Source organism: Arachis stenosperma, chromosome 1 (assembly GCF_014773155.1).
Source record: "Arachis stenosperma cultivar V10309 chromosome 1, arast.V10309.gnm1.PFL2, whole genome shotgun sequence".
Taxonomy (NCBI): Eukaryota; Viridiplantae; Streptophyta; class Magnoliopsida; order Fabales; family Fabaceae; genus Arachis; species Arachis stenosperma.
The window spans coordinates 8,022,359-8,033,549 of NC_080377.1; the positions used below are offsets into that span (position 1 = coordinate 8,022,359).

Below are 11,191 nucleotides of genomic sequence, written 5' to 3' on the forward strand. Positions count from 1 at the left end.
ACCGTGGCAGCCAGCAACGGTTTATGAGTTGTTGGTTTTGTATGTAAACCGTGGCAGGCCACCACGGTTTACTAATGCTGCGAGTTGATCATAAAACGTTGTAGGCTACAACGGTTTATGAAGGAGAAAATATGGGCATAAAACCTTGTAGGTTACCACGATTTAAGAGGACCTAAACTCTATATATATGTGGGTGATATTCAAGCTGCATAAGAGATCATTCTCACAATGACAAGTGAGGAAGAGAGTGTTCTTGCCTTAGTGCATTGCTCTGGGAAAATTAAAAAAAGCAAAAGCCATGGTGTGAAGTTCACTGACAGATAACCACTGAGTGTCTTTATTAGTTCATCAAGCACTTTGTCTGATTTAAAGAACAGCATCTTGCAGAAGCTTGGCGTGTTTGGTAGCAAGTGGGTGAAGAAGCTATTCTACAAGATTTCCATCGCAGTTGTCTCGACCGGTGTTCAATATGATACTTTTGTGCTAGCGGCTGATGAAGATATTAGGGTTCTGTTCCATTGTGTTAGGAGTTTTCCAGAGATCCGAATTCACGAGTTGTTTGCGAAGTTGGAGGTCGGCGTCGATAGTTCTGGGGCATCAGCTCCAGTTCATAGCTCGACTGCTGCGGGAGGTGCGTCTAGTTCGATGCCTGCGGTGAGACCGTATCTTCCGCCGGTCGGATCCCCTACGTTCGCGGCTGATTTAGACCGAACGGAGGTTGTTGGTTCTCTACAGTTGGAGAATGCACCAGTCATTGAGCAGGCTTACGTCGTGGGCACGGGTGGTGGCCAGTTACCTTATATGCAAGGCTTTGGTGAACCTGATCGAGTAGAGAATGCAATGGTGACGACGACTCTGACCAGGAGCCTGTTGATATCATTGGGGACAGCGACGATGACACAGGTGCCAATCCACCGCAGCAGCATGGGCCTTCAAGTTCTGCTTCTCAGCAGTACCCTCCACACTTCTCCACACTAAACTTGGACGTTCTGGGTCAACAGGAGGACGGTGGTAACACGGTCGGGGGCTCCTCTACAGAATTTCAGATTGGGCAATCTTTCCAGAATAAAGATGAGGCTGTGCTGAGTGTGAAGGACTATAGCATCCGGCGAGGTGTTGAGTACAGAGTCATCGAATCAGATCATCTGAAGTATCATGGAAAATGCAAGCAATTCAGCAAGGGTTCTACTTGGTTGATTCGCATTGCGCTGCGTGCACGAAAGGGCACTTGGGAGGTTAGGAAGTACAACGGGCCACACACATGCTTGGCAACCTCTATTTCTAGTGATCACCGTCAGCTGGATTACCACGTTATCTGTGCGAGAATTCTTCCGTTGGTTAGGGCAGATGCTGCGGTTATGGTAAAGGTATTGCAACAAGCTACAGAATCCGATTACGGTTTCAGGCCTAGTTACAGGAAGGTTTGGATGGCCAAACAGAAGGCAGTGACACAAATATATGGAGATTGGGAAGAGTCATACGCAGAGTTGCCACGTTGGATGCTAGGAGTACAGTCAACAATGGCCGAAACAATAACCGTGTTGAAGACCATTCCTGTTCGGCTTCGTGGTGAGGTTGATGAGTCGACGGTGTACTTTCACTGACTATTATGGACATTCCCACCCTGTATCGAGGCATTCCGTCATTGCAAGCCCCTCGTCAGTATTGACGGTACCCACTTGTATGGCAAGTATGGAGGGACGCTGCTGTTGGCGATAGCGCAGGATGGGAACTCGAACATCCTCCCGATAGCATTCGCCCTTGTGGAAGGAGAAAATGCAGAGTCGTGGTCATTTTTCTTGTCCAACCTATGAGAGCATGTGACTACTCAGGAGGGTATCCTTGTTATCTCTGACAGGCATAATGGGATCAAGGCAGCGCTTGAAGCACCTGAGAATGGGTGGCTACCTCCACGTGCTTTCCGAGCATATTGTATTCGGCATGTTGCTGCAAATTTTGCCCTAACTTTTAAAGGTAAGGACTCAAGGAGGATGTTGGTGAATGCTGCCTACGCAAAGACTGAAGCAGAGTTTTATTACTGGTTTGGCATCATGCGGACTGAGAATCCAGTAATGTGTGAATGGGCCAATCGGATGGAGTACGATAAATGGCCCCAGCATGAGGATAGTGGTAGACGTTTCGGGCACATGACAACCAACATCAGTGAATGTGTGAACTCGGTTTTAAAGGGAACTCGCAACCTCCCGGTCACATCGTTGGTTTAATCAACTTACGGGAGGCTTGCTCAGCTATTTGTGGTACGGGGATAGACATCAGAGGCACAGATCGGATCTGGTAATGAATTTTGTTAGGCGTTGGCCAAAGCAATTGATCAGAATCTCAGAGACTCTAGGTGCTTCACCGTCACTTTATACGACATGCATCAATTGGAGTACACCGTCACCGAGACAACACCGACCGGGCGCTTTTCGCTTGGTAGCTATAGAGTTTCCCTTAAAGATCACAGATGCGACTGTGGCCACTTTCAGGCGCTTCATTATCCTTGTTGCCACGCTATTGCGTGTTGCGCCTACTCCCGCCTTAATTGGGCGTCATATGTGCACGAGGTTTATCGTATGACTGAGGTGTTCAACGTTTACAAGCAGGATTTTCTTCCGCCTATCCCAGAAGGCCTATGGCCGCCATATGATGGGCCAACTATCATTCCTGACCCTAATATGAGGCGTGCAAAGGAAGGTCGTCCAAGGGCAACCAGGATCCGTGGTAGTATGGATCAGTCGCTGGAGAACCAGCCGAAGCGTTGTGGACTATGCCGTCAGCCTGGGCATACGCGGAAGAACTGTGACCAGCGAAGACATACTGCTGCGGGGGATGCCTAGATGTCATTCCGTTTATCACGTCCTCCTTGTTGTTTTAGTTGTTTTATGAAATGTTTAGTTGAGTAGTGTATGGTTGGATAAGTCTATGAATGTGACCATGTTTACTTTCTGCATTAATTTCTTATAAATGAATTGCATTTATTTTAGATGTTTGATTGCATCAATGTGGTATCATTCAGATTGCGCATGATAATAGTGACAGAATGAAAGGTTACCATAGAAGCTCAAACCGTTCTAAATATCAAATACATAGCAGATAACATTTTATCTACCTCGAGCCCCTTCACATCCGTCCTGGGCTGGCTGTCGTCTGGCTCTACGTCGAGGAACACGATAATCTACCGCATCTCCATGATCAGCTCTAGGGATGTCCTCCTCTAAACGGTCAGCCAGATCTCGCCACTCTCGATCCGTGGTACGGGTGCCTATACGCCGACGCCGATCTACTCGCCTGTTATCTGGTCTGTCGTAAACGTGCACCCTAGGAGGTGCCTGTGACGACCCTCTATGACGAGCCTCCTCAGTCAACACAATGGGCCTCGGATCCTGAAATACAACATCTGGGGATAGAAATTTGTGCGCCACACGGCACCACCAATCCAGGTAGTCTGATGATGGACCGGGATCAGGGACTCGATCGACCCAGATGACTGAATGAAGTCGGTTCTCCCAATGCTGATGCCACTCCCGATAATACGTGGGGAACCACCGGTCCCCACCCCTGCCATCCTTCGCATGTAGCCAATCTATGTTCAGAGCTGGCTGAGGGAGATGCTGAACACCACCAAACTGTGGTAGAACTATGTCAATCTGATGCCACTCAATCGCAGCAAAATAGATCAGGCTAGTGATGGCCGTCCATAGCCTACGGTGCTCATCAGCTAGTATCTTCGGATGAATAACAGCAGCAACCTCGGCAGAAGAATAAGGCTCCCACACAAACTGTATCGATACAGTAAGGGTTTCGTCAGACCATGACACTTAACATAAACCATTGAAACTAAGAGAAATAATTAAACGACTCATATCGTGGACACGCAATCGATCCAAGGAAAGGCATGCAGATAATAATCTTTGATCCCCGACATCGTTCCTCGGCATATACGTAGCCCACCTGCAATTTTCATTGGAATGATGTCATAACATGGAATAACACATGATATTGAACAATTTATGAACCGAAAATAATAAAACGTACCTGGAAGCAAGAGGAAATCCGAATCCATCAAACCCACTAGGCCTCAAAGTGGGAAACCTCTAGAAAATCCAAGACTGTAGAATTTGTAGCGGCCCGGCCAAGTTAACAACGTTTCTATTTGTCCCACGACAAAGACATCTATACAACCATGCCAGTGCAGCAGAACCCCAGCTATATCTGCCCAAGTCGTCCAACGATGCCAAATAAGGCAACCAACGAAGGTGGACCCGGTTTGCATTCTTGTCCGCAAACAGCTGAGAGGACAAGAGAATCAGAATATAAGCAAGAGCGTATATACGCACGGTCTCATCACTAGCATCTGTTGGGAGAACGCGGAATCTCTCATGGAACCATGTGTAGCACACTGTCATCTGCTTTACTTTACTCTGTGGAGGTAACTCCCCAAACAACTCGCGGAACCACACCCATGCTGGTCTACCGTGCTCCATCAGATTCTCAAACTCAGTCAGGCACCCACTAACGGGCTCACTATCGATGGGCAAACCCAGCTGATATGCCACATCTTGCAAAGTAATACTGCACTCACCAAAGGGCATATGGAAGGTGTGGGTCTCAGGATGCCACCGCTCAATAAATGCGCTAAGGAAAGACTCATCAACCCAGAACCACTGACTGTTAAGCCTAGTCAAATGATACAGGCCTGCGGTCTCCAAATAGGGTATAATCCGGTCGTGTAAGGGCATATTCTGTTGTCTCCTAACGCCGCTAATCACCCTAGTAGGCTGCTAAATGTGGGTAACAAAATCCCTCAACATACGACCATTACTAATAACATCAAGCATAATTTCTAAAAATTTATTTGAAGCCTCACATTGGTTTTGTTGATTCCCTAATTATAGCAATAATACTTATAATAACATTAACAATGAAACTACTAATATGATGCACTCATAATAACAATAAAAATTAAATATAAAAAAATATTTTACTAACAATAACCAAAATAAAATCAATATTTATACAAATAATAATAATAAGAATATGAATAATAATAATAATAATAACTAACCTCTGCGTCGATATATCTAGCCACGTGAGCGACGTCATTTAGTCGGTACAAGCGATTCTCATCTTCCATGCTCCACCACCCAAACCTCTCAAACCTTCAAAGCTTTCCACAAATTCTCTCAAACCAACAACCCTCAAAATTTTGTTTGTGACACAAATGATCCGTGAGGAGTTTAAGTGGATTATGTATTTATAGCCTCTAACACGTAAACTGTGGTAACCTACAAGGGTTTACGTTTAAACCGTCCTCTTCATAAACCGTGGTAGCCTCCCACGGTTTATGCATTGATTTTTTCCTTCGTAATCCGTTGCAACTTGCCACGGTTTACGTTCACAAAACCACCTTTCATAATCCGTTGCTAGCTACCACGGTTTATGTTCAAATGTGAAACCGTGGTTGCTTCCCACGAATTACATATAAATGACAAAATGCATATGCATGTAACAGAATTCTATTTTGTGTATTTAGGTAAAGCTTTCACCCATTTTATTTATTTGAGTAAATTGCCCTGATATTTAAATTTATGAGAGGACATAGCATAAAGTCTACATAAAAGACTATTTGTTAAAATAGTTAGCCGAACAAATTGAAAGTGTTAAAATTACATAGTTTAAAATTTTAATTAATTAAAAATATTAAGTTATCAATATTTTTCTTCTATTTATTTTATATTTAAGTCCATACTAATTAATTCTCTAATTGTTTTCATTAAAAATGTCAAACCCCAACATTATTCTACGTTAAGGAAAATAGTAAAATACCAAACCTTTTTTTTTGTTTTTTGGTCAAGATAAAATACCAAACCTTAAACATTTTAGACGATGAGTTTCCACATACTTTGTAGCCCTGTGAATATGGGCCGAGGGCCTTAGTTGATTGAGTTGAAGAAGGAGATGGGGCTTTTTTTTGCCATCAAGGAGCGAGATGCAGCCTTGAACGATGAGCTTGACATTGGCTATTATTGGTTCTGTCGTTTATTTGAGTGATGGTGGACGCGTGTTTGTTGGGGAACATATTTTTGGTCAAAGATAGTTAGGATCCCATTTATAAAGAAAGAAAATGCTGTAATTCATCACCACAGAAGAAGCGACTTCTCAATCAAACCCAAAAAAAACGATGAGTTGGGCTGAAGCTTTGATTTGTGTATTATGGAAATTTACTGAAGGAACATGAGTTGGGCTGAGACATAAAGTATTGGACTTGCACTACTAAATACCAAAGTTCTGAGAATCGGACCGGTCAATAAACTAGTAGAAGTACTGGTTCAAAGGTTTAATGATTAACCGTGGTTAAATCGTAGTTGAACCGGTTTAATTAAATATTAAAATTTTTAACTTGGTGATCACTATCTCATTATTCCATCTTTAAAATAAAAAATTCCTAAATAATTTTACTCAATAACAAGTCAATAACTAATAAATTAATTCAGAATCAGAACAAATACCAGAAGTCAGAACAATAATAGTCCAAAAATCAGAACAATAACACAAAAATAACTCAGAACATTATATATAATCAACAATAATAGTCCAAAAGTCAAAACAAATACCAACAATCCCGCTCTCTTCACAACAACAATGAACAATGAAAAAACTTAACTCACATAACAAGCATATAATCCAGAAAAACAACGATTCGCGATCAACATATCCAAAAAAACAGCAATCAACTCCCAGAAATCAAACTGAAGAAGCCCTGGAGGAGCTTACCGTTAAAGACGTCGAAGAAGCAAGCAACGAAAAATGAAGAGACAACGATGGACACAGAAACCCTAATCCCCAAATCAATTTGGTCACTCGACAGTGATCGAGGCGATCGTTCACCGCCGTTTATCGAATTTTTTTCTGCGACTGAGCGCCACCAATTCGAACCTTTCGTCTCGTCTGTAATCTAGTTCAGTTATCAATACCCTTTCTTTTTCACTGTCCAGTCGCCACCTCCAGTCCGCCACACTCCCAGAAGGCTAACACCGTCCCGTTCTACAGAAGCCACCAGCGTCCAGTTCTTCTCTAGACTCCGCCATCCTTTCTGCTCCGTCGTGATCGTCTCCCTCATCTCCGACAGTGCATGCGCTTCCTCTCCCAGAGATTGAAGCTGCAAGTTCCTCTGTCCCTCACTACGTGAGCTCTATCATCGTCTTCTCCCTCTCGCCGCCTTCTCCTTCAACGCAACTTTGGTGTGTGTTAGCAAGGTTTCAGCTTTAGGGTTAGATTTTGATGAGAGAGAGAGAGAAGGGAAACAGGAGGGGGGTGTCTGTCTCTCTGTCCGTTTGGACTTTCTTTTCAGTTTTTCCCAATTTTTATTAATCAAAACGGTGTAGTTTTGATTTAGAAATAGCAAACCGGCACTCCAAAAAACCGGACTGGTTCATTCGATTCACCGGTTAACCACCAATTTTTTGACCGATTTTTTGCAGATCGATTTTTGCCATTAACCGGATCAATAAGGAGACCGGTTTTCGGTTAACCTGGTCGAACCGCCCGGTCCAATCTGATTCGCAGAACATTGCTAAATACACATTAAACTACATTTGGACTTTTTAACTCAATAAATATTTGTCATCATATATACTTAAAATCACTTCTAACTCAACAAAACTTATATTATACATATAAAAGACGAGTTCCGACAAAACTATACAAACACTAAAAAATTATCCAAAATTCTCAAACTATCTTTCTAACCTAACTTAATCCAAAACTTTGACCCAAATGTTTGTAGGAAAAAATTATAGAGATTGAGCAACGTAATGAATTCTCTAGAGTGTTGTCTCAAAATGATTTGGTTGTTAAAGTTCTTAAAAAAGAGTAATCGGATAGAATGCGTGACGTAAATTTTAGACTGACTCCGAGTCAATTCTTTGGTCCAAATTCACAACAACCAAGAGATGGAGCTCAAACAAAGAAAACTCAAAAGGTGCTGCTTGAACTATAGACATAGATGGTAGCCGAAAAATTGAAAAGAAAGATTGTGGAGGATAAAGTGACAGTAGAGAAGATAAAGAGACAATAAAGAGTGCTCTAAGATATTTAATTCAACGATAAGGTGGAGAGTCGAACATCACTACAAAGATGAATTTTTTGAAAGGACAAATAAATATTAAAAGATAGTTGTTCGAACTGTTGTTATTTTCCGCCGATAATTTAGTTTGCGACAAATTAAAACTACTACAATGTTTTAAAATAAACCGCTCCTAGGTGTTGTAGCAATCCTAATTCCTAAACCACCTGTATGTAGAGAGAAGTAGAAACAAGTCGAGAGCCAAATATATACATGGATCAATTAACCACACAGAAAGTTATAAAAAAAAGTAAAAGAAAGATGAAATAATTAATTAAAATACACCAAATAAAATAAATTATTCGTCAACCTGGAAAAAGGTCGTGGAAACAACAAATAAATATTAAAATAAGTCTTGAAATCTTATTTTATTAGGCATCAAATAAACTAGAAGACTTACACGGTAAACTTGAAACAACGGGAGTTAAAAATATGAAAAAGATTCATAGATTAGATCATTTAGCACTAAGCGATAATTAATAAAACCTATGAAAATCATATCCCTATTTTTATTCAATAACAAAACTCAACTATATATAAACCCTAACAAGAAACACGTGTAACTTATTTAATTATGATTTACCTATATTTTAACTAATGATAAAAATTTACGTGTATTTATTTTTATGTAAAAATACAGTTATAAATTATTAAATGATAATTTAATTAAATAAATTAAATCATTTAATAATTTTTAACTATTATCTTCAGATAAAAATATTAGTACATGAATAATCACCTTAACTAATAGTAATTGCAAGTGCTTTCATCTCCTCCCTAAACTTGGGCATGGCATCAATGGGGAGTGAGACATAGATCTTAACACCTCCACTCATTGAAGTATCCATGTCACAAGGAGGAAAGAAGATGCAAATACTCACTTCCCCAAACATGTTACATGGGGCAGGTATCACATTCACAGGCTCCTTCCACCCAAAATCCATGTTTCTCAAGAATCCCAAATGCTTCCACTCAGCCAAAGCCATGCATGAACCATTCCCATCAAAATCAAACTCCTCAACTCTTGTCTCCAATGTATCAATTGACTTCTTAATGAATTCTTTTGTGAAAGCAACCTTCTTCAACTCTCTAATAGCCTTCACCACTTGTGAGAGTGGTCTTTCGTTGACTTCTTTGACCGCCAGCACAACATCTGCATCCACAATGGTATTACCATAATACCCTTCAGGCAAAGGAGGATCTATGTGCCTTCTTATACCTACCGCAAATTTCAGCATAGTTTTACCATCATAGTTCAATTTCAATGCCCTAGTTCTTGCCCTCCAAACATAAGCAGCAAGAGACTCAAAATTTGTAAAGCTTAATTCTTCATTTGTAATTGGAACATTGTTATCAACAATTTCCTTTGCCAAATTAAACTTGAGTCTCTTTATGCTCTCACTATCCACCTTAAAACATTCATGAACTAGGGTTTTGGAAGGTAGATATGGCGAACCGGCGGCCGAAGCTCCATCCATGGGACTTAGCAATGGAGTTTTGGTTATTGACCCATTTAGCCTCTCCCTTTCCCACACAGGCTTCACCGAAGGCTCGCTTTTTCCGGTCGCGAATTCGGCTATGGCTTGAAAGATCTTGATGGAACCAGCCCCATCAGCAATGGTGTGTGGTTCCCCTAACCCTAATGTGAACCCTCCACATTGAAACTTAGTCACCTTCACCACCATAGGGTATATTAGTTGGTTACCATTTTCATCTTGATGAAAAGGTGGATCATACACAAAATTTTTGGCAATTCCAATGTCACTCAAATCAAGATAATTGAGTGAAGAAAGGTCACAATTTGCAATTGCTTCTACAAATGGAACACCATCTTCATTGCAATTGATTGTTACCTTCCCATTGTTGCTATGATGCTTCACTAGCTTGCCAGCAAGAGGGTAGTAATAAACCAAAGCCTTTGATAGTGCTTCTTTGATCACAATGGCAGGGTCATTTTTGGAATAACAATTTTTCTTTGTGGTGTTGTTGTTTTGTAATTGGTATACACGAATGACTTGACTTAGGGGAAGGAATTCAGGCCTATTATCAATTGTGGATAGAGAAAGTGTAGTGGAAGGAGTATGTTTCGATGGTTTCACATATTCAACATCTTTGTTTTCGATTTTGAAGGATGCAATATTAATTTGATGTGCCATTGGAAAAGTAGTGTTCTTATTAGTGAGATTTTGAAATGTGAATATGGCTAATAATATTATTGTTTATGTGGTGATCATGCTACTTCAATTCATGTCTATTTATATGCATATAATTCACCTAATTACTTACATGTTTGGACATAGTGAGTGATTGTTAGGTGAAGATGATAATGTTTGGGAGGAAATTCTATACATATAGCATAATGACAATGTTTATTGCTTCATATAATCAACCTATATGATAGGACCATGTATATGTTAATGGAAAGAAGTAATTAGGTAGCTAGAGATGTCACATCAACAGCATAATCTATGTTGTGGGCATAATATATTCATCTTTGTGATAGAAGCAAAAATGATTAATTGTTATTATTTATTAATGAAAATGATTTAATTTTACGAATAACTATGTTATTTCCACGTAAAAACACACACACACACACGCATACAACATGCCAGCGACATTATTTATATAGTTTAAAATTATTATTATTGTGTGCTAAATATAATTTAGATTAAAAAAATACAAAAAATTAATTGAATAAACAATTTAGTCGAATAATACTAGAATTGATATTATTAGGGGTTGGAAGAAAAATCCAACCAAATCTATATTAGATATTCGTAGAAAAAATAATATTACATAACTAATAAAATTTATTATTTTTAGTCAATATTTGACTATTTTTAAAAATTAAAGACTAAATTCTAAACTCTAAATTTTTGCAGTATAAAATTAAGATGTTAATCCAAAATATTAACTAATATTAATAAAAAAAATTAATTCCCTAATATTTTTTTCTGTAGAAATTATCCGCTATATAGATTAAAATAGAAACTCACTATAAGAATGGGGATTCAATAAATCTCTATCAAATTTAAACCACAGTATTATCCTTAATTTTAT

General features: G+C 39.7%; 1 protein-coding gene across 1 annotated transcript; it reads right to left on the reverse strand.

The window, feature by feature from the left end:
* Positions 1 to 8,717: 8,717 nt before the first annotated feature.
* Positions 8,718 to 10,331, reverse strand: LOC130944445 (spermidine coumaroyl-CoA acyltransferase-like). Its single transcript, XM_057872777.1, has one exon. The coding sequence runs from the start codon at positions 10,282 to 10,284 to the stop codon at positions 8,869 to 8,871; it is 1,416 nt and encodes a 471-aa protein (XP_057728760.1). The 5' UTR covers positions 10,285 to 10,331; the 3' UTR covers positions 8,718 to 8,868.
* Positions 10,332 to 11,191: the final 860 nt, after the last annotated feature.

What these genes read in the sequence shown, in the direction of transcription:
- LOC130944445 (XM_057872777.1), bottom strand. Translation starts at nt 10,284, where the DNA reads ATGGCACATCAAATTAATATTGCATCCTTCAAAATCGAAAACAAAGAT.